Source organism: Carya illinoinensis, chromosome 9 (genome assembly GCF_018687715.1).
Source record: "Carya illinoinensis cultivar Pawnee chromosome 9, C.illinoinensisPawnee_v1, whole genome shotgun sequence".
In the NCBI taxonomy this organism is placed as follows: domain Eukaryota; kingdom Viridiplantae; phylum Streptophyta; class Magnoliopsida; order Fagales; family Juglandaceae; genus Carya; species Carya illinoinensis.
Window position 1 is genome coordinate 37,433,348 of NC_056760.1, and position 23,714 is coordinate 37,457,061.

Sequence of the window (23,714 nt, forward strand, 5' to 3'; positions counted from 1 at the left end):
TTTTTCATTTTTTATTATTTTCCTTCAAAAACTATAAGAATACCATCTAAGCTAGTCTTAATTTTGAAAATCCACTTAGACCCAACAACAAACTTCCCTAAAAGCAAATCAATCCAATCCCAAGTATGATTCTTAGATAATGTATTAAGTTTCTCTTTCTTTGGAGCCTGCCAAAGAGAGTAGTGGAAGCCTCACGATAAAAGTGAGATTCATGTAAGGCGACTAAGGTATGAAAATAATGAAATTTACGAAGATGTGATGGTTGACATCTTATTTAGCTGAATCTAACTTCTACTACAATTATTGAAAATCTTACACTTTTCATTTGCCATTTGATATTAAAATAAGCGACTTGCTACATTTTTTTATTCTGACTCCTTTTATATCAGATTCTCAAGTCGGTGTATAGAACATATCATTCACATCACATAAATGATAATATTTAAATTTATATCACATAACATAATTTGATTTGAAAGTTAAACTTTAAAATTTAAATCCTATAAATCAAATTTTACAGTTCGAATGATGTGAATGATATACTCTACGTATCGAGTTGGAAATAGAATTCTTGCTTAAATTAACCATCATGATCCGAGCCTCGTCGAGCAGCATTCTTCATTTGGTGCGAAGATAGAACTTGCCATGTATTCTTGATTGGTGCGAAGGTAAAATTATAAGTAAAGAAAAGAAGCATTTAAATCCAGCTTTGTTTGACCATAAATTTTTCTTTTTCTTTTTTATAATTTTTTCTCTCATCTTTTAAATTTAAAAAATATGAAAGGTGAAAAGAATTAAAAATAATAATTAAGAGAGAGAGAGAGAGAGAGAGAGAGAGAGAGAGAGAGAGAGAGAGAGAGTGTAAAAGGGTCTCACTATCATTTTCTAAATTATATTGCAGCAATGATTTTTTTTTTTTTGTACTTAGCAACTTTCTTCGTCTCATCATGCCCATACTTTCCTTGTTATCTCATTCCTTTAATTATATCTATGAAATGCAACATAATAATTAATAATATATGGTTAGAGGACGGTTTAACTAAGTTCATCTTTGTTCAAGTAATGATGACGAATTATTAATAATTAAATTTTCAGATTTCATATTTATTTGTGAGATTGAGGTTTTAATGAAGAGAAGTTTTTGGACATCCCTGCGTCTAATAAGATTTGATTTTGTAATATTTAAAATTTAGAATTTATCTCTCAAATCAAATTATGTTACGTAAGCAGTATATAGTGTCGAGCCTTTAGAATAAAAGTACTTATCTTTTAATATTAAAATATTTATTTTTATTTTTTATTATATGTATGTTTGAGATTGCGGTGAGAAATATAGCTTATAGCTTAAATAAAAAGTTCTATTATTAAAAAATTATTATGTTATATTTGTTTGGAAATAAATTAAAAAATATATTTTTTAAAATAAAAATGATGATTATTTTGATTTTTTAATAATTATGATCATATTCTTAAAAGTTTAAAAATTGTAATTGTCTAAAAATTATATCGGTATTTTTTTCAAACGTATTTTTAATCTTATTTGAAATTAAAAAATATCTTAATATTTAAACCTCAAACTAATTAGTTTTTTTATTAAAAAACTTTTAAAATACCATTTTAATATTTTTTTAAAATTCTTAAAGCAATCCCAAGCGTTTCAAACTTTCAACCAAAATGGCTACAGAGGCTATGCGGCCCATTTGAAAAGTTTGCCCGACGGGCCCACTTTTTGAAAATGCAGAGAATCTTGGCGTGCCTCGGATGGCTATTTCCCCCTCCAAATACCCCAACTAGCCGTTGAGGATTCAAAAGAAACACTTTCTTTTTTAAAACGCCCCAGATTAACGGCACAAAAATAATTTTACGATCTTAGCGAGAGAGAGAGAGAGAGCAGAGAAAAGCAAGAATTGGGAAAGCTCTTTTCGTTTCGCTCTTTCATCAGATTCTCCGTGCAATCTGGGGTTTTGATCAAAATCATTTTTTTTTCCTCGGCGGAACACTCTGTAAGTGGAGTTCCTTCAGTAACTTAGATCTATTTGGAAATTTCTTTCTGTTTGGTTTCTGAGATTGCTAAAATAAATCAAAAGGAAATAAAATCATGTTTTCGAGCCAGAAAAACGAAAAAGAAACCCAAAAACAGGTTCTCAAATGGACCAGGCAAGCAGTTGTCTTAGGCACAGCCACCAAAGGGGAGGGTTAGGGTATTATATTTTGGCGTCACCCATCTATTATTCATATTAAAATGATTCGGTGGTTTTATTCGTGTAATATCTTTTTCGAAGTTCTGTAATCGTAGTGATTTTTTGAACTTTTCTCTGTGAGAGATTGAGATGCTTCACTTTTTTCTATATTAAGTTTTCTGTTTTCTAAGGTAATTTTACTTTCTAATGATTTAGATCCGAATTATTGAAGATGTCACTCACTCCTGATCAATCTAAGAAAGTGGGATCGGGGATGACACCGTCTCCCCATCCTTTTCTTACCCCTCACCCTGAACGGCGGCGTATGGACCCAAGAATGGTAGAATGGAACTCAAACCGTCAGGACAGGGATAAAGAGAGCAATGTTCAAGTTTTGCTAAGATGCAGGTGACTGGTTCAATGTTTTTCGGCTCTCGCCTCTATGCCTGACTATTGGAAAGGGGTCAAATTTTGATGATAGTGTTCTATACCAATTTTAGGCATCTCAATGATGATTATCATTTGCAGGTGTTTCTGTGGATGATTTGAATGGAAGAGAACGAAATTAGTTTTGAAATTTTTGTTTTTAGAATATTGGCATGTCATAGTCTGAAGATTATTAATGACTGATTTCTACAAGGTGAATGATGCTATGAACTAGGATAATTTTGCACATGAAATTTCTTTTTGTTGAAATATGGTTACTAGCATGTGAGACTATCTATTTACTTTTGTGATTCATTGTTTCATTGATGTTCTCTAGCTGCAGGATTGTGCTTAGATTGAGATTTTGGAACTGTGATATAACGTCAAAGAATATATAGTTTGGTTGTGTTTGAAATCGTGTATATTATCTTTCAAGGACTCGATGGCATAGCAAGAAATAAAAGCATTAAACTGGTTAGATAATCTTTGATAAGTTTTCTTGACTATTCTAAATTTTAGTTTAAGATAACTCGAGCATACAAGCATGCATTCTTCACTTAATTTAGAATGATTTCATTTGCTCCAATGCCAGGCCTTTAAGTGATGATGAGCAAAGGTTGAACGTGCCGAGGGTGATATCATGTAATGAACACAAAAGAGAAGTCACTGTTTTGCAAAACGTAGCTAATAAGCAAATAGATAGAGTTTTCACCTTTGACAAGGTATGCTTCTACCTCTATAATGGTTTATGATTGTTTTGCCTCTATGTTTTTGACAGATGATTTCTGTTTATAAATATACACTTCCTTTGCTGTTTTGTAACATATCCTAGGTTTTTGGCCCCAAAGCACAGCAAAGGTCTATATATGACCAGGCAATTTCACCAATTGTTAATGAAGTCCTTGAGGGATTCAACTGCACTGTCTTTGCATATGGGCAGACTGGCACTGGAAAAACATATACAATGGAGGGTGGGATGAGAAACAAGGTACAGATTGGTAATCTAACAACACCATTACATTTTCCAATGTTAACAGAATATCATATCCATTTTTTTTACTGTGATTTACAGGGTGGGGATTTGCCTGCGGAGGCTGGAGTTATTCCAAGGGCAGTTCGTCAAATTTTTGATATGCTGGAGACACAGAATGCTGACTATAGCATGAAGGTGACATTTTTGGAACTGTACAATGAAGAAATAACTGATTTACTGGCTCCCGAAGACAATTCAAGATCAACTGAAGATAGACAAAAGAAACCCATTTCCCTGATGGAGGATGGAAAGGGTTGTGTGGTTATAAGAGGCCTTGAGGAGGTAGCCGTGTACAGTGTGAGTGAAATTTATACTCTCTTGGAACAAGGGGCATCCAAAAGGCGTACTGCAGACACCTTGTTAAACAAGCACAGCAGGTAATTTATTCTTTTGTTATCTCGTCCACCAGGGATAATGGATTTATAACAAACCATAATTTACCCTTTTTTGTTTCAGCCGTTCTCATTCCATCTTTACCATTACTGTCCATGTAAAAGAAGCAACTGTTGGTGATGAGGAGCTAATTAAATGCGGCAAGCTTAATCTTGTTGATTTGGCAGGATCGGAGAATATATCTCGCTCAGGTGCACGAGAGGTATGATAATATTTTACTTGGCAATGAAATCAATTGCTTGTGATATCTAATATTGATAGATAGTCTCCTTTGCAATTATGTAAATCATTAAATCTCTTGCCAGATTAAAACAAGCTTAGAATTTCTGAGTAATCATTTACATTATCTTTCACTAGTATAAATAGCAAGCAACTTTCATAACATTGCTCAAAATATGGCCTACTTTAATAATGGACGTCACAATATGTTTTTCACACACACTTTATTTACTATATATTTTTTTGAAAAAAACAATGGTATGTCCAAAGCTACACAGCATTATATTTTTAGTATCTAAAATTTTCAATTCTACCTTTTGGGTGACCATCAGATTTTGATTAAGTGTTCATGATTTAATTACAGGGTCGGGCAAGAGAAGCAGGGGAGATAAACAAAAGCTTACTCACCCTAGGTCGTGTTATAAATGCACTTGTGGAACATTCTGCTCATATACCTTACAGGTTTGTCTTAATATTTTACGAATTCTTTTTATGTACTGTGTTTCTTATACCTCTTTTCCAATGCATCTTCCATGTTTTCCCAATTTTATTTTCAGGGATAGCAAACTTACCAGGCTGTTAAGAGACTCCTTAGGGGGCAAAACAAAAACTTGCATCATCGCTACAATTTCTCCTTCTGCTCATTGTTTGGAAGAAACTCTAAGCACTTTAGATTACGCCTTCCGTGCCAAAAACATAAAGAACAAGCCTGAGGTCTATAGCACTTATTTTGCCTCCATTTTCTTTTTCTTTTTCTAGACATATTTATGTCTTGGTGCTGATGATGAAGTTCATCTTTTCAGGCCAATCAAAAAATGTCCAAGGCTGTGTTGCTTAAGGAATTGTATTTGGAAATTGAGAGAATGAAACAAGGTCCGAGGATTCGCTGTTTTTATGACTTTCTTGTGCAACAAAAGATTCAAACTCATAGTATCTTTTAAATTGATTCAGATGTTCGAGCAGCAAGGGAAAAGAATGGTGTTTATATTCCGCATGAAAGGTTTGCCCGAGAAGAAGCTGAAAAGAAGGTGGCCATTCAGTTATATATAGATCTTTATTTGAAAACATGTATCGAAACCAATAGGAAGCAACAAGATCCAGTAGATATTCTAAACCTGAATTGATTGGCTCTAAGATATGCAGTCTATATATTATTCTATAATTTGAAATTACAGATTTGGAAGATCCTATGATTCATAGTTGAGGTAACTTGAAGCCTGCATCTGGAAACCATATTCTTTAATCCTATGCAGTTGATTTTTTTGAACACTTGCAGGCGAAGAATGAGAAGATTGAGCAATTGGAGAATGATCTCAACCTCAGCGAAAAAGTATGAGTTGCGTGCTCTTTGATTAATTACATCATTCTCTTACGATGTTATAATTATATTAGTAATCTTTCCTGTAGCAAGTGGATACATTTCGTGAGCTCTATTTAACTGAGCAAGAACAGAAACTGCATTTGGAAAGTGACCTCAAAGAATGCAAGGTATATATAAACTTTTATTTCTTCGTTCTTAGTTTCCTCGGTGCATCTATCTGATTTACCAATTGAAATTTTAATATCTCAGATAAATCTGGAAAACAGTAACAAGTCGTTGCTTGATCTTCAAGAAAACTACCTGTTAGCCATCACAACATTGAAGGAAAAGGAGTTTATCATTTCCAAACTGCTATGCTCAGGTAAGACCACTGAAAGATCAGTGGCAAACTGTTGTGCTTCATGTGGTATATATCTGTTCCATTAACAAAATTCTATGCATTTATCAATGAATAAACAGAAAAATCTTTAGTTGAACGTGCAAAGGAATTGCGCACCAATCTGCAGGATGCAACAGAGGATATATCTTCACTGTTTGCAAAATTAGGTATGTTTATTTTTTGCTTCGACCCACTTTTGTAGTGCCTGTTAATCTATTGCTTTAAAGGTATCTTTCCCTTGTGACTCTTAGTTCTAAAAGTTGAATTTTCTCGAAATTTTTTCTTTGGGATCATAAGTAAACTTTAGCATTCCATAATTAGTGGAAATATATGTGGTTATGATGTAAGAAATATATTATTAAGAAACAATAACTGGATGGGCAATTGTTGATGTGATACTTACATTTTCATGTATTATTCTGCAGAACAGAAAGACAAGATGGAAGCAGAGAACCAGAGCATGGTTTTGAATTTTGGTTCTCAGCTGGATCAGGGCTTAAAAGACCTGCACAGGACCATCCTGGGATCGGTTTCTCAACAACAGCAGCATTTAAGATGCATGGAAGAACATGTCCGCTCATATCTTGCTAGCAAATGTGATGTAAGGAAAGATTGTAGTCACCTCATCTTTTTCTTGTATGGCTTATACCAGTTATCTAATTCATTATTTTATTACTATTGCCAGGTAACACAGGAGCTTGAATTAAGAGTTAAGAAAATGACAGAGACTTATACATCAGGAGCAGCAACCTTGAAGGAGCTTGCCAATACGCTGCAAAGGAAAGCTGCCTCAGACATGGAGCAGATAAATTCTACAATCTCAAAGCAGGCAATGGCAGTTGAGAATGTACGAAGCAAAGAAGATTGTTTGTTTCCCCCCTTTTTTCTCTTCTTTGCGCTTCTGTAGTTAATAAGATTTGTTGTCTTTACAGTTGCTTATAACTTTGGTTTTGGAGGCCAAGGAGGTTATTGGTGACATCCAAAACTCTCTTGATGAACAAAAACAGTTGCTGGCTTTCTCCAGTCAGCAACAGGAGGAGGTAGGATTATAAGTGTGATATTATTTTCTTGATTAAAGAATACTTACTTTGATAATTAAAAATACGATATGTGCTGAGAATATTAATCTTCATGGACCATAGGGGTTACAGCGCAGTTTGGTTTCAGCACAAGTAATTTCAAAGGCAACCATGAGCTTCTTTAATAACATTCACAATCGTGCTTCTAAAGTAATGTCAATACTTGACGAAAACCAAATTGAGAGATCCCACCAATTAATAAACTTTGAGGAGAATTTTAAGGTAAGATAATCCCGAAGTGCACTCCATGTATGACTGGCCTATTGTGATGGCTAATAGAGTTCTACTGCCGTGAAACAGGAGGAGGCTGCTAGAGAAGAAAAACTGGCTTTGGAGAAAATTGCGAGAATATTAGAAACCTTGACATCTAAGAAAACATATATGGTGGGGTTGGTCGTCACTCTTTGTTTTTTGAATGTCACATTGAACAGTTTGCAAGTTTTGCACATATGACAACTTATATGTTATATATATTAGGTCTCAAAGGCATCAAGGAACATCCAGGACTCAAGTATACAAGAGAACACAAGATTGAAGCATGAGATTTCCAAGATGCAGCAAGTTTCAAATGTTGCTAAGGAGGAGTTGACTGAATATGTGGAAAAGGTGGAAAGTCATTTCATGGAAGACACATTCTCAGCCGCTGAGTCCAGGACTGTCATGGAAGATTGTCTTTATGAGTGGTAAGCTTTTTCTTTTTATCTTTATGGCTTCTGTTTTAAATTTCTAAGATACCGAAAAAATGTGGAAATAAATTAAAATAAAAAGGAAATAGTAGACAATAATAACAATGTGCTTTGTTTAGGGATCCCAATGAGAGTAAGAGAAAGAGGATTTGTTGAACTAAATAACTTTTTTCTTTAATATGTTGTTTCCCAGATGACTAACCAAAGATGGAGTGAACTGGGTATTTTAAAAAATTTTAGATATATAAATCAAATGCACAATATGATAAAAATATGGACACAAAAATACCATGCAGTAGTAAATGTAAGGAGCAAGGGTAATAGAAGATATGTAAACTCAGTATTTTATCAAGGTTTAGGCCTACCACTTCGCCTTATTCACTATTTAACCTCCTTTAGATGGAGCTAGAAATCTATTATATACCTTTGAGCAATAATGCCTTAAAGAATTTGTATGAATTGGCTTCTAAACTTATAATCACCTTGCAATTTTTGATTTAGTTGTTTCTTGTCTAGACTCCTACAATCTCACAAGAATTATACACACCTTTTTCACAAAAGCTGAAAATTAATCCTCAATAAGTGAATGAAACAATACAATGCAAAATAAACGAATAAGTGATGAGAATAAGAGAAATACAAACTCAGTATTTTATCGATGCGCAGACTTGCTACCTACATCCCTGCCTCAAGCTACCCCTTGAAACCTTACTTCAAGTGGAGATAGAATTATTCAACTTCTTTCAGATAAAATTGAAACCTTGTGAGTGGTAATTTACTTGTTTCCTTGTGTAGAACTCCTACAACACTTAAAAGGGTTTTACACACCCTGTTACAGTTATACAAAAATTGATAGTGGGTAAGTTATCAAATTACACTCCTTAATGAGTAAATGAAACAATACAATACAACCTATATCTAAATGAACAAGTGATAATACTCTCAATACTAGAAAAGAGAGATTGAGAATTTTTTACGAATGAAATGTTGTAAAACTTGTAATCGTTATCTCCTATAAGATCTCAAATAAGCTATTTATACGCATATGATATATTGAAACAAAATTTTCTTCTTTTTGCACATCTCAAATAGTTTGAAATAAGCTATTTATTCACTTTTCAAATGCACATATGAAAGATTCAAATCGATTTTGTGAATTTTTACAAATATTATTGAGCTTTAAAACTTGTTCAAATTAATAAATACAGAATATTTTAGATCTTCATTGGCAAACTTTTTTTTTTTTTTGATAGGTATTGGCAAACTTATTCATTGCTCATGCTTGATTTGTTTATGTCTTTTTTATCTTCAACCGTTCATCATGTAAACAACTTGAGACTTATTTATACTTGAACTCGTTGGTTATCATCAAAATCAATAACTGGGTAAGCATTTATATGATGCTTGAAACATTGGGGTCAACATGGGTGACTCTTGAGTCCATCAGATATGCAAGCTTCTGCACAAAGCAGCAATTTAAATGAATCATAGAGAGGTTCCTCATTGCGTGTGTAAGAAAGCAAAGTTCAGAAGCATGTATACAGACATGAAGTAGTTTGACAAAAGTCAGGAATTATCTGTCAAGAAACTGAAATTGTGTTCGGTGTTTGCAGAATTAGTGCAATACAAACATTTTTTATGTGATATTGTTAAGTTCAAAATTTATTTCATCGATTATTATATTGCCTTTCAAAACACCTACGATCATATTCCTATTAATGCTGGTCTAGAGTTGAGAGGGTGAATTACTTCAGGTATCCAATGGACAAAGCCCCCTTTAACGATTATATTTGATTCTGTCTTTTTATCTTCTTTATCTTTTTCTTGGCATGGGCAAGGAAGTACAAATCTGTGATTTGTCTTTTGATACTTAAAATATCCTTTATTCTGATTAGTTTCGTGAATAGTCTTCGTTTATGTTACTCATATATGATCGTATATTTTTATGGTATGCAGCTCAAATAGAGTGGATTATTCTGGGAAGCAGTGGGAAAATGCACAGTCGTCCTTAAATAGTCTTAATAAGATTGGTATTTCAGATATTGAGTCTACTATAATGTAAGTTTCCCTGTTCTCCTTGCTTTTAAAATATTACTCCTTTTCATCTCAGTTTTTTCTTATAACATTTGTGTGTGAAATTTATTTTTTTAAAAGGGAAAATATATATGCAAATCATTTTGCACATGAAGAATTTGTGTCTGCGTCGTCCTCGGTAAATGCAGACCTTGATGCTACAGCCTGTGACATTCTTGTAGCTGTTAAAGGTAATAAATTTTTACATATTGATTTAGTTTTCTTTTAGCACTCTTCTCAAATCTAACTGGACTGGGCAGATTCGTTGATCCTGGATCGTGAAAATAAGAAGGAAATAGACTCTATGACAACCTTGTGCTTGGATCAGCTTAAACTGACACAGGAAAAGCACGGTGGAAGTATGTCTAATATCCGTAGCCAAGCAGAAAAGTGCCTCGTAAAAGATTATTTGGTGCGCTCTCTTACCTAGAATTCCCTCATTTCTCCATTACTGGATTGGAAGAGTTGTAGTCAAGATTTTGAAATATTTGAAAGTAATTGATTGCCCCAAGACTTATTTTTATTACTGGTATTGCTCAAGACAGTCAAATGTGAAAATGGTTCTATGAACTGCCTTAATTAGACACTTAAGTTAAACATACGGATAGGGTGCTACAGGATGGTTTTCGATTTGAGTTCCTGCACTTTTGTATAAAAATAGCTGCAAACTCTTGATTTTAGTGATCTTAAAAACAGTGAATACCAAGCACTGGAGACATTTTTGCAGAATTTTAAGTTTGTTATTGGTGTTTCCATGAACAGGTCGATGAGCATACTAGCGCAACACCTAAGAAGCGTGATATAGCAGTGCCAAGTTTGGCATCCATTGAGGAGATGAGAACACCAATCTTTGAAATCGAAAACAAAGATAATAATACTTCAGAGGATGGGTTGAAATGGGCCGTCACTGAAAGCAAGATCCCGCATCTAGCAGCCTCACCTGTGCTTCACAGAACTCCCTTTGCTGATATCAATCGATTTGTACCTTCGAAGACAACATGATGGAAAGCGACAGAAGGAAACTCTCTTTTATTTCAAGATTAACGTGCTCATCATCTGATGAATACGAGTCTAAATATCCTCAAGAGTCAAATGTTTTAGATGAGACAATATGTTTATGCAAGAAATTAAAGCAGGGTAGTGTATGTGTAACGACATCATGTATCTTATCTAGAAGCCGAATAGTTGGTATAAAAGTTGTTGAATAGTCCTAGCCATGCCGAATGTTCTTTTGCCCATGGTATTTCTTTAGCATGTTGAAAGGAATTTTTACTTCAAAAACAACACCTGCTCAAATGCCCATCACTTCATCTAGAAGTTCAAGAATCTGCTGTAATCCTATATCTAGTATGGGATCCACTTAGAGTTTTAGAAAAACTCATTTTTTACTAGTGGATTTCCTAATGACCTATTTGCGTTACCTTATATCTAGAATTACTTTGTTTGGAAATCATTCTCATCACATCCTATGTCACCTTATCTCATTCACAAATATCACTAAAACACAAACATTTTCCATTATAACTTTATTAAACTAATTATTACAACTTTCTCAAACTTTCAAATAAAAAAATAAAAAAATAAAAAATAATTCAACTTTTTCAAAATCTCAAAATAAAAATAATATTAAAAAATAATATTTTTTAATACTATTTTAATTTTATAAATTATTTAACTACTATTCACAAATTATCTTATTCATAAATTTCTATTCTCACCTCATTCTCTAGCATAATCTGCAAAGTAGCATAAAAAAAGCTTTGCGAAAGAACACTTCAAATATGAGAGAACTTCAAAATTTGACTTGTCTGCCAAACTACTAAGGCGAGAGTCTTGATTTCTTTCCCCCCACACCATCTTTGGTTGGTTGCCTGACTTCACCTATGGCGTGCTAAACATGTGTTTGAAGTTTTCCAAAACCAACACCCCAGAAGATGCTCCAACTTGCATGCAATTAAGGTTATGCAGTGTGGTCTATTCTAGGCATCTACCCGTTCTTCTTGAAGGAGCTTGATTAGCAGGTTCTCCTCTTACTAAAAAGCCAAAGTTTCACACTCGGCTCCACGTGAGGCGAAAAGGCATCCAAGCACTCTTCTGCTTGCAGACATGGCTGAGCGTGTCTGAACTGTTATGCGCCGTGTGGAATTATTTTTTGATGCGCCAAACTATAATACCTACCAAAATGACAAAAACAGATGCAAAGTTTACGAAGCAGTTGCGGAACATTCGTTCATCCCGATCCCACAAAAAACACTAAAATAAAACAAAACAATTGAAAGCGAAACATCGTGGAAACAACTTTTGGTCCAACATCTGATCATCTTCTTTTCTTCGTGAGAACGCATGTGCACACGTCGCTCCTGCGCCTTTCTTCCCACACTTTTACTAAGGCATTACCTTCGGAGTCTAATGTTCTTTTAGTATACAAGTTCAAATGTATAAAATTTTATACAAGTATTTTGTAAGTTTTATATAAAAATAAAAAAATAAAAACAAATGTGAATTTTCATTTTTTTTACAGTAAAATTCATTTTTTTTTATAAAAAAATTTGCACAAGACGCGTGGACTTATATATATCATCTCTTAATAATAGAAAAAAGTTTATTTTCATTATCTTAAATTTTGTAATTTTTAATCACACTTAAAAAAATATTCTATTTGAAATAGTTTATATTTTTATCAATTAAATGAGCAACTATTCATTATTACATTAAAAAAATAAAAGAAAAAACAAAGAAAACCTTGGAAGCTTCGTACGTACGTACGAGGATTGCATAACTCGGCTATTTATTTTGTCCCTGAATTGTAAATTAAGAAAAATGGCAGACGCGGCTGGGAGAAAACTGAAAACCTACAGGCTACCGGTAGTACACCACCGTCAAAAACAATTATTGTGAGGGGTATTTTCGTCCTTTTGAGTCAAATATATAGTCCAAGCTGCCTCTTACCCGGAACCCAGCACCGTACTACTTATGCAATGTCTTGCCAGTCAAACAAAACGAAGGTACGTTTCGAATTTAGACCCTCCACTCCCAACATCTTTAAATACCAAACTCGCACCTCCAGCTTTTTCATAAATTTCCTTTCCATTCCATTTACGTTATCAAAACCGATACTTTTCTGACTTCCTACGTTCTAACGTTGAGTACTTCTTGTTTGTTCACATGGCCATGAAGAGAATGAGAGAAGATCATGGAGGCAAATTAGAGAGCTTAGACATTGCGGATTGTCTGATGCTGCTGTCTCATGGCTTCGCAGCAAAGACGACCAAGCCCAAAACATCCTCGAAGGTTGATGTCTTTGAGTGCAAGACTTGTAATCGCCAATTCCCATCGTTTCAAGCTCTGGGTGGCCACCGAGCCAGTCACAAGAGGCCGAGATTAATGGGGCCGGAAGAAGAACAGAGAGATCAAGATGGGAACAAATTGCAGACGTCAGGGAAGAAACCAAAGATGCATGAGTGCTCCATTTGTGGGCTGAAGTTTGCGATGGGGCAGGCTCTGGGTGGTCATATGAGGCGGCACAGGACTCATGATGTCGGCGCAAAAGTGCCGGTGGCGGTGATGAAAAGATCTAATAGCAGTAAGAGGGTTGTCTGCAGCTTGGACTTGAACTTGACACCTTTGGAGAACGATTTGAAGTTGTTATTTGGGAAGATGGCTCCTAAAGTCGATCTTCGTTTGATGATTTGATATCGATGATCTCTAGATTTTCATGTGTAGCCAGATTTTTTTTTTTTTTTTCATTTCATTTTGTTTATATTCATTCATTTATAATTTGATGTACGTATAATATCATTCATGAGTTGATCTTTACAGATTTTGTTAATTGAGTACCTGCTTTTCGATTCTGGTGGGAATTCCTACTGTTACGTTTAGATATTTTATTTTATTTCTCTCTTTCTTTTTATTTTAATTACTAATTAAGCATTATATTAATTAATTGATAATGAAACGTGATAAGGGTTATTTGAAAGCCCCCAACAAAAGCCAATTGTGACTGATAGATCCCATGAACAAAAAAAAAAAAAAAACCCTAAGAAAACGAAATATGGTCCTAATTAATTGATCTTCACGCATCCCCTGACACTAATCATTATTAAACCAAGGGGGAGCTATCTTCGTTAGTCGGTAGTTTTGACACAATTCTACTTGTGGGAAATGAAGCCAAGATTAGAGATTATGATGAGTTGAGTTACAGTACCACTTACGGTTCGTTAAATATAATGAGTGTAAACTAGTCAAGTTCGAGTTAGTAATGGGTGGTCAGATTTTGTTCGGTTAATTTTATTCAAGCACAAGTCGAGCTTTGAACTTTTCATTGAGTTAGATTTTATGTTCATGAACAGGTCATTTCATATTCAAACGAGTTCGAGCTTGTTCATGAACTGCTTCATGTTGATAAAATAGATTACTTATATTGAATTTTATAATTTTTACAACTAAATTTTACTTTTTGCTTAACATATTTATAAGCTTAAATATATATAAATATATATATATATATATATCCATATATCCATGAGTATATTTTTAAATACTGTAATATTGGGAACATGATTTTTGATCTCTAATCTTTGTAAATGTTATGTTGGGAATTTGGACCTCCCAAATTCACCTCCTCTAGGATCTACCCTTTACAGGAGTAACAAGAAAAATAGAGAAATAATAACAACACAAGAAATTTATGTGGAAACTCCAAAACAGAAGAAAAACCACCAGACCCAGAGAATAAATTACACTATGTGAAAAATTATTACAATCACACAATTTTTCTCCTCACCCCAAACACACCCACAAAGCTTTCCCCACTAGCAAAACTTTAACTCACACCTCTTTCCATTTTACAAAGGAAAAATCTTCTTGTCATCCTCACACTTTACACTCCACACTTATTTTAACTTATTTTTTTATTTTTTTATAATAAATATGTAGTGTGTGGATGATAAATAAAATAATTTAATTAGTTTAATAAGAATAAAATGAAATAAAAAATAAAAAAATAAAAAATAATATTTTAATATATAAAGTGTGTGGTGTGGGATGATGTGTAGCATTCCTCTTTTACAAAAATGGACAATAGAGAAATTTAACTAGAGTCAAAAGTTATTAACTAAGCATTTGACTGGTGCATTTAACCATGAGGTTAAACCTCATTTTTATAGACTTGAGGATTTGCTCCTCCTTCACTTCCCACCCATGTGGGACTTAAGTTAAAGGAGCAAAATAGTCAACATGTTAATGTTTAAAACAAGTATTTGTGATGGATTATTTGAAACGAGAATGACTATTTACAATCAAAACAGATTCATTTTGGCAGGATATCGTCATTTTCATATAAAATAACTGACCACAATTAAACAGTTTTCTTGTAGTAATATTAAAAATACTCGATGTCATTATAAATATAGAGATAGTACACTGTTAAAAACAATAAATATGAAGTTGATTGAGTTTATACGAGTTGAGCTGAACTTTTTGGATCATCTCCTGTCCTTTTGTTAGATTTCTTTGTTTGAGAGAATTGTGATTTTCCAACCATTTTTTTTAACTGATGATAGAGCATTGTATATATGCATATATGATATACGCATACGCATACGCATACGCATACGCATGCAATTAGTGTCTATCAAATATTATTTTTCATTTGAAGTTTAATATCTTCAATCTAATTGATTGTCATATACTTAAATTACCATTTTTTAGTTGTAAGCAGGGGAGGAACCAGAATTTTTTTTTTTTTTTTTTTTTTTGAGGGCCAAACTGGCATAAATATAAAAATGTATAAGTTCTTGAAAGTCTCCCTCCATATGAGTACGCATGCATGCATTATCAAATGTATATTTAAATTAAGACTTGAAGTAAAAAAAATTAATATTGTACTCACTCAAAATCGATCAAATAATAAAAAGTCATCAATATTGTTCAACAAATACATGATTATAAGAGCACAAGTAAAGAATAAAAGCTAAGTAAACAAAAATAAACTTCTTTATTGAATGTAAGATTGAATATAGATAGGAATACCCATGTGATCAGAGTTATTGGCTTCACTCCTAATTGTTAATTCAATGATAGCATATATGTTCCTAATAAAAAACCAATCCAAATAAGCTAGCTATAGAGTGGAAGATTTGGAAGGAAAATTGTAAGTAAATAGGGAAGATGTGGTTGTAAATTTACAAAATACCTTGTAAAAAGACAAGAGACCAATATATTTTATTGCATATAATGAAATGTGGAGATAAAAAAAAAAAAAAAAAAAAAAAAATCAATGTGAGATTTTATTATTGGCAAAAAAATAGGTGCAAGTATAAAAAATAAATACCAAGTGAGATTTTGCATTTCTTTTAATAATATAAAAAATTTATTCATCATCTATTTTCTCATCATTTACTTACCACCCCATGATATAGCATTAGATGAGAGGATGATAAAAATTTGGATGATGAATATCATTACTCTAATAAAGTATATTTTTTACTTGAGAAATGTTGCATATAATCACTTTTGCGTACTTCATGTGCACTTTACTGATGTGATTAGCTATATCAATTTTTTTAATACACAATTAATCACATTAGTGGAGTGTACAAGTATACAAAAGTGACTGCACATAAGTTTTTTGTTTTTACTTTATTTTATTTCTAAAAAAAAAAAATTTACTACGTACAAGTAAAGTCGCGTACCAATTTGCGTACCAATACTGATTTCTTTATATTTAAAATTTAAATTAGTACTGTTTTTAATAAAATTTATTTTTTGATTAATTATATTATATTAATATATATATTAGTGTGCAGTTATACTTATAAATAAATTTTTACAAAAAAAAAAAAAAAAAAACTCCAATCCGAGTACTCGATTGAGTAATGATCATGTCATGGTAAACAGCCCCTTATACAAGTTAGGAGAAGATAGGCCAGGATATTTCTATTCGTTTGACCTCAAACTCCAGTACGCTGGAGATCGATCTTTGTTTCCTTCAAACAGGACAATACACTAAATTAACCAGTAGTACATTAATTCTTAGTTAGTTCAACTTCAAATTTCAAACTTCCCAAACATGCCATTCTTTGGTGGCTTCCCATGTGGTTTCCCTCTTTTAACAATCCTAGAAAGAACAGAACAAATTGTTCTGGTCCTGTCCAACACGACATACGTACAGCACGCGCCTAGCTAATCTGTCTTTTGTTGACTGGACCTGACCTCCTTGCAATATTGTTGAACATCAATGTCAATCCTGGTCCAACCATTAATGTCTTCTTCAACACCAACTTTATAACATGCTTTATCAAATTTTTTTTTTTTCTCTATATATATAATAGCAAATCTTTATGTTATATATAGGGAAAAATCAATTTCCATAAGCAGCCTCGTAACCTGACTCTTTAGCAAATAGCAGTGGAATTCACACAGCTTTTGTAAAAAGTAAAAGAATTTTTGGTTGGGTTTAAAAACAAGTCATCCCGTCCAAAACCATGGCTGCAGCCCGAAGATCAGAAAGTGTCACACTACCGAACAAATGACGTGGCGTCACATATGATGGCATGTCATACGAACAAATCTACACGCAACATGCCACATGTCTAAGACATTATATAAAAAGTATCTTTTAAAAACCGGTCATCAATGATCCACATTAACTTTATGAAAATTATTTTTAAAATTTGATAAAAAATATATATTTTTTATAAATTCAAAACCTTCGTATCTATAAATGTATATTAGATTAGTCATTAGATTTATCAAAATAATAATATAATATTATTTATAATGATAATATTTTTAATCTTTTTTTCATATTTTATAATTACAATAACTATATATATTAATAATTTAATTTGATACTTCAATTATTAATTTCTAACTAATTTTTTTTTTCAACCTAATTACTCAACAAACACATTTTAACAACCCTTCTTCTACCTAACAATCACATATATAATAATTTAAGAAACTAACAAACAAATATACAATTTATTCATCCAATAATTATATTATGTTAATATTTCTTCTAACCGATACTCATATCTACATCTATGGCTATGTTGGTAATGCTCGCTTTACTAAATATTGTACAAATTCCTTCTTGATGACATGAAATGCCTTCTCTATCATATTCATGGATAATCCACCCTGTTCAGTAGTAGATTCTATAATTAAAAAACAAAACTTCATTAAATTTAAAAAAAAAAAAAATTTAGTCTTTCTTGTTCCCTAAAATTTTACACCAACCAAAAAGAGCCCATGTTCACTAAACAAAGACTTCCCATAGTTCAATGAATCAAACGAAAAAAATCCAACTCGACCAATAAAAAACTATCTACAATTCATTAAGACAAGAACGAACCCCTCTACTTTTTTTGGATCCTGAACAACCATATCATTAGAGGACCAAAAAGAAAAGAAAAAAAAAAGATAATTCTAAGTCCTTTTCTTTCCCTCCCGTACCAAACAAACAAACTTTCACAAACAAAGCAAGCTAAAGACTTGGCTTTGGTCTTAGAGGCTGGAATTGGCCTGGACCACTGCGATGGAGTAATCCCTAGTGTTCTGCCTTAATTCTAATTTCTGTATGAAGAATCAAATAGATAAAGGTTTTGGTGCAATGCAAAAAACGAAAAAGAGAGAAAGGGGGAGAGAAAACACGCAGGGAGAGAAAATGAGAGAAGGAAACGAAAAAAATGCCATTGGATATTAAACTAGAATAAAATACACTGTTGATGGGTGAACAACAACCTTTCAAATTTGAAGGAAGGCCAACATTTACTGTAGTTCAAAACTTTCCATACATGTCTTTTGCTAATCCAATACAGCTATTTTTTAGATAAATTCATCATAATTTATATTTGGTTAGGCTTTTGATAAAGCCAATGCCAATACTTTTAGAGATTTATGTGACTAAAGTTTTTTTGAATGTGATATATAATTGATAACATGAAAATTTATAGAGAGAGATTTATAACTTTTTATTGGATTTTATGAAAAATGATGGGAGTGGGGCACATACCATGCATCCTGATCATCATGTGATCTAGGAAAAGCACCCATTATTTATTTTTTCAAGATATATATTAATTTCAACTAAGGGGAAATCTTACCAACCTTACCATTGCGATTGCCAATTTAAAAAGATATTTCGGTGCGTTAATGGCAAACATTTCTGCCGTGGGTACGTCACTGTTGGTGGTATAAGTCGGTCCAATTATATTATATCGAAAGTTAGGGGTGCTACCCGCACCATACGGTGCGGGGTAGCCCCCTCCCCGCACCCCGCCCCGCACCATGCGGGGGTGGGGTTTTCCTCCCCACCACCCGCCCCCGCATCCCCGGGGTGGGGTACCCCACCCCGCTAGGCGGGGTGCGGGGCGGATACCCAATCCACCCCGCTTTATTTTCACTTCAAATATTAACTATATTTTATTATTTTAAAAAATTATTTCTAGATCTAAAAGTGATAAAAAATATATGTTTAGATCTAAATTGTAAATTTAAATTTTGTAAATATGACTATAATTTAAAAATTATGTTATTTTTAAATTTACTAATGCATATTTTGTGTAAGTTGTAGTGTAGTAGTTTTTAAACTATATAGTTTTTAAATTTGCTAATGCATAATTTGTGAACAAGTCTAACAAATTATAATATATATATTTATATATACACAATTTGTAAAATATAAATATATATTTATATTTATAAACATATATTTATGTTTTTGTAAATATAAATATTTATGTTTATATATAATATATATATATATAGGTGAGGGCGGGGCAGGGGAAATGCGGGGCGGGGTTGGGCTCTCTCCGCCCCCCGCCCCCGCTAGGGGGACTAGATGCGGGGCGGGGGCCCCCGTCCCGGCCCATACGGGGCGGTGTACCCCGCCCCGTCGTGTGGGGGCGGGGCAAACGGGGGCGGGATAGCGGGGTGCGGGGCCCCGTTGCCCACCCCTATCAAAAGTAATACAGTTATGGTCTCTTGGGCTGTCCAAGGATCAAATCCTAAAGTTTATCCAACTTGTCGCTCGATCGTGATCAGCAGTACTAAGCATTGATTGAAAATGACTCCATTTCTTGTACTGTAAAGTACGTGAACAAGGGAAAGGCTCGGAGAAGTACTCTACCAAAACAAAATAATTAAACAAAAGTCGAAAACTTGAAACATAAAGTACTCTCTCTACGAATGAAGAAAACCATACATTAGAAGATAACATGAAGTCAATTTCAAGGTACGTAGAAGAAAAACTACGCAAGTGTACGTGGAGAAAGCTACATACAATTTCTGAAATATTGAATAATGTTTCTCGCTCATTTGAGGGTTTCGAGCAATCTCAACACCGCATATAAACTTAATTTTGTTCTAATTTAACCATTCAATTTTGTTTTTGTTTTTTAATTAATGATGCATTAAACTAAAACAAAGATACAATGAACTATAGCAGTCTATAGGACTTTTGAGTAATGACAGATACAAGTCTCAATTAATAGATCATAAGTCTCATACAAGTATTTTGTTAAAAAGTAAGTCTCACTAATAAATAATAATTTCTTTTACATTTTTTTTAGGTGGATTCTACTTTTTTTATAAAGACTTGTACGAGTCTTATCTATTTAGAATTTGTACAAATCATTTCTCGGGACTTTTTAGATACACATTAGTAAGTGATAAATATAACAATATAAGTGAGGAAAAATAATAAGATTTATTTATTTATTTATTAAATCACATTCTTCCAAAATAATTTTTGTAATTTTATGTATAAGTATCTTTTTTCACGTATTGCTACTAAAAAGAGGTAATTATATGTCAATGATAAACTAACTAGCTTTGATTTTTTCTGACTAAACTATATATAGCATGAGTTGGGTGTGCAATTACATACCCAATGAACATGGGTCATTAAATATACTCCACCAAAATAATTACAAATTTAAGAAGATATATAATATAATGTGAAATATTTAAATTCTAATTTTCTTGAAAAAAATATAAGATACAAGTAAATGCAGCTATCATGAAATTAATTTACTTGATACAAAAACTAATTTGAATATGATAATTATAAAAAAAGAATTGTGGACGCTACCTATGAACACTCATGTCAACTCTAACATTCAAAAGTGATAGCCCATGCGTGGACTAGGCCCATTAATAATTAGTTGATGCTAGTAACTAATGTTATGTATAGTCGTAACGTATGTAAATATTATATAATCATTTTTTTTTTTTTGATAACCTTGGGTGTCCGGGCCAGCTTATGCGCACCTCGACTAATCCCAATGGGCCTTGAAGTTAATGACCAAGTAAATCCTCCAGTGGCCCTGAGGGGACTCGAACTAGTGACCATTGGGGAGCAAACCCAAGGCCTGACCAATTGAGCTACCCCTCGGGGTTTATATAATCATTTTAAAAAAGAGCTAGTGAGATTTATTACTAGTTTTATTTTTTATTTTTTATGTGAGTCTATATTTATTTACTATTTTTTTAAATGATTGCACGATTTTTACGCACTCACGACTATAAATATCATTTTTTTATATATAATTGAGACGCACACGTATGGAGGCAATAACATTAATACAGACAGCTAATTGTCTATTATACACTGAACAGTAAATTACTACATTTTCATATGTTATAGATATTGATAAATCAAGTACTTGAGCGGAGGAAAACTTGGGTCATAATAATTCTGTCGTTTCCTCCTCCGATCCCCATAATTAATTAGCAGTATATATATATTAATATAATTCCCTTAATTAACTTCCGATCGAGTATGTATGTTATACTTACCTCCTATTCTATAATTTACTAACCAAGCTAGCTAGCTTTTCACTAAGATTATCAATTAAATTAAGCACAGCATCGAAGATTCCTATATATATACACGTATATGTACTGATAATATAAAAACATTTTAGAATAATATATATTATTGCATGACCTGCGCGCGCCACAAACATCATGATGCATTAAGATGTTTATGCATATATTAATTCTTCATTAATGTACTTGTAATTGCATGCACGCGTACGTCCAATGATATGATTCTGAGATAGTTAGAAGTGTCAAAATGTATTATGGTTTGTACCATTAGACTCGGAGGGTTATTTAAAGTCTTATGGTGCAATAACATTTTTTCATATTTTCAAACAAAACGTCTGTTCAAAACTGTAGATATTATTGGATAAAAAGAAATATCTTGAGGTAATTTTCATGAATATTCTTAGGTAAAAATATTTTGAGTTGATTTTTATAGATATTATTAGATAAAAATATCTTAAGTTGATTTTTTGTAGATACTATTAGATAGAATATTATGAGATAATCTTTTATAGATATTTTGGGTAGGAGAAAACTACACTCAACTCTCAACTCCAGCCTCATCTCTTCCATATCTCATCCATAATTATCTCCAGCCACCTCTCCCCACGAAATTATCTTCATTTACACTTTCCATTGAAAGAATATCAAACACTCTCTCAGACAGCTTTTAGGAGGTATTTTGCACGCCAATTTCGAAACTGTTGTAAGTGTTTTATCATAAAGTCGCCTTCATATAAGTTGTTCCTTTTTGAGTCTAGTTTACATGGATATCTTATTTGCCCCATTTGAAAATCATTTGGTCAGTCAAATATTGTATAAACTATAGAAAGGTCATTCTGGGAGGTAAACTGGAGAATATGTTATAGTTTGGAGTTTTTGACCAAGCTAATAGATAGATATTGGTCCGAAATTTTTATGGAGTATTGTTAACATGTATATATGACTATTGGTTGAGGATTTTTGCATGATTAAAGGTTTTGATGAAATATTTTCTTAGATTTAGAAACTTAGAAACTGGAAGAGGAAAAACAGTTTCTGTTTTGAGAAAGTTTAACTCTTTGGTGGTCTAAACCTATTCTAATGACTTTGATAATTTTATTGGAGGATCCTAAACATCTTATATACATTTTATATTATTATTTTGAAGATATTTGATGTTAGTTTCAAAGATATGAAATTTTATGCAAAGAGATATTCAAATAAGCCAAAGTGTGGATATTCTTGGCCAAATTTATGTTTTGGTTAATTTCTAACCATGTGATCTTGAATTAGAAGCTTGTATATGTTTTAGGACATCTTTTTTAAACCATGTAATTGTTTGGTTTGAAGATCATATATTTATAAGTCATAGATCAAGAGATTTATCAAAACTAGTTGAGGAAAAAGTTTCTGTTTTTGGACTAAGTGTAAAACCAAAAACTCCAAATGTTATTTTGTGATTTTGGTGACTTTAGTTTGATGATTTAAAGCATGGTTGATGTTAGGATGATATTATGAATATGTTAGAAGTAAGATTTGATTTTTTGAAATTCTTGGAGATGTTTTGATTTAAGGTCAAAACTTGTGATTCAAGTGCTTGGATCTTTTTACAAAAAAGTTTGGTGTTGATTATTAGCTTTTTCTAAATGGATGTTTTAAGTATGGTTTTGAACTTAGGATTGGAAGATGTTTGTTGCAAAATTTTGGTTTAAGCATGAGTTTTGAAGTTGAAAGGAATTGCAACAAAAATAAAGGAAAATGACCTATGGATGTTTCAACCATAGTGTGTTCTTCATAGTTGTGTTTTGTTTTAAATTTTTCTGAGTTGATATTTAAGTTTAGGACAAAATTTACATGAGGAATGCAAATTTTAGAAACTTTTAGAATTAGTATGCAAAATCCTTAAGTTATGGGTAAAATGGTCATTTTTCCACATGTAGAGAGTAAAATGAAAATTTTACTCTTTAAGTTAGTATTTTCCATATTTCAAATATTTAGTGATTTAATTCTAACTTTTAGAATCACTAATTACAGTTCCTCGTGGTCGCACTTGAAGTTTTATAAGAAAAGCGGAGATCGAGGTAAGTTAGCTTTTAACTTACTAGCAGTCT

General features: G+C 32.6%; 2 protein-coding genes across 2 annotated transcripts; both read left to right on the top strand.

Annotated features, from left to right (window-relative positions):
- The first annotated feature begins 1,803 nt into the window (after nucleotides 1-1,803).
- Nucleotides 1,804-10,985, top strand: LOC122277690 (kinesin-like protein KIN-5B). The gene is made up of 24 exons (XM_043087781.1): nucleotides 1,804-2,003; nucleotides 2,397-2,588; nucleotides 3,199-3,328; nucleotides 3,439-3,594; nucleotides 3,679-4,016; nucleotides 4,096-4,234; nucleotides 4,616-4,713; nucleotides 4,809-4,965; nucleotides 5,055-5,124; nucleotides 5,203-5,279; nucleotides 5,528-5,581; nucleotides 5,659-5,739; nucleotides 5,822-5,933; nucleotides 6,032-6,118; nucleotides 6,377-6,552; nucleotides 6,637-6,798; nucleotides 6,884-6,991; nucleotides 7,094-7,252; nucleotides 7,331-7,414; nucleotides 7,508-7,713; nucleotides 9,673-9,774; nucleotides 9,871-9,980; nucleotides 10,050-10,201; nucleotides 10,552-10,985. The coding sequence occupies exons 2-24, from the start codon at nucleotides 2,413-2,415 to the stop codon at nucleotides 10,789-10,791; spliced, it is 3,174 nt and encodes a 1,057-aa protein (XP_042943715.1). The 5' UTR covers nucleotides 1,804-2,003; nucleotides 2,397-2,412; the 3' UTR covers nucleotides 10,792-10,985.
- Nucleotides 10,986-12,820: 1,835 nt separating this feature from the next.
- Nucleotides 12,821-13,618, top strand: LOC122276734 (zinc finger protein ZAT11-like). The gene has a single exon (XM_043086646.1). The coding sequence runs from the start codon at nucleotides 12,955-12,957 to the stop codon at nucleotides 13,480-13,482; it is 528 nt and encodes a 175-aa protein (XP_042942580.1). The 5' UTR covers nucleotides 12,821-12,954; the 3' UTR covers nucleotides 13,483-13,618.
- Nucleotides 13,619-23,714: the final 10,096 nt, after the last annotated feature.

Coding starts and splice junctions, on each gene's coding strand:
- LOC122277690 (XM_043087781.1), top strand. CDS start 2,413: ATGTCACTCACTCCTGATCAATCTAAGAAAGTGGGATCGGGGATGACA. Junction 4,235..4,615: donor CTCGCTCAGGTGCACGAGAG/GTATGATAATAT, acceptor ATTTAATTACAG/GGTCGGGCAAGAGAAGCAGG. Junction 6,553..6,636: donor ATCTTGCTAGCAAATGTGAT/GTAAGGAAAGAT, acceptor TACTATTGCCAG/GTAACACAGGAGCTTGAATT.
- LOC122276734 (XM_043086646.1), top strand. CDS start 12,955: ATGGCCATGAAGAGAATGAGAGAAGATCATGGAGGCAAATTAGAGAGC.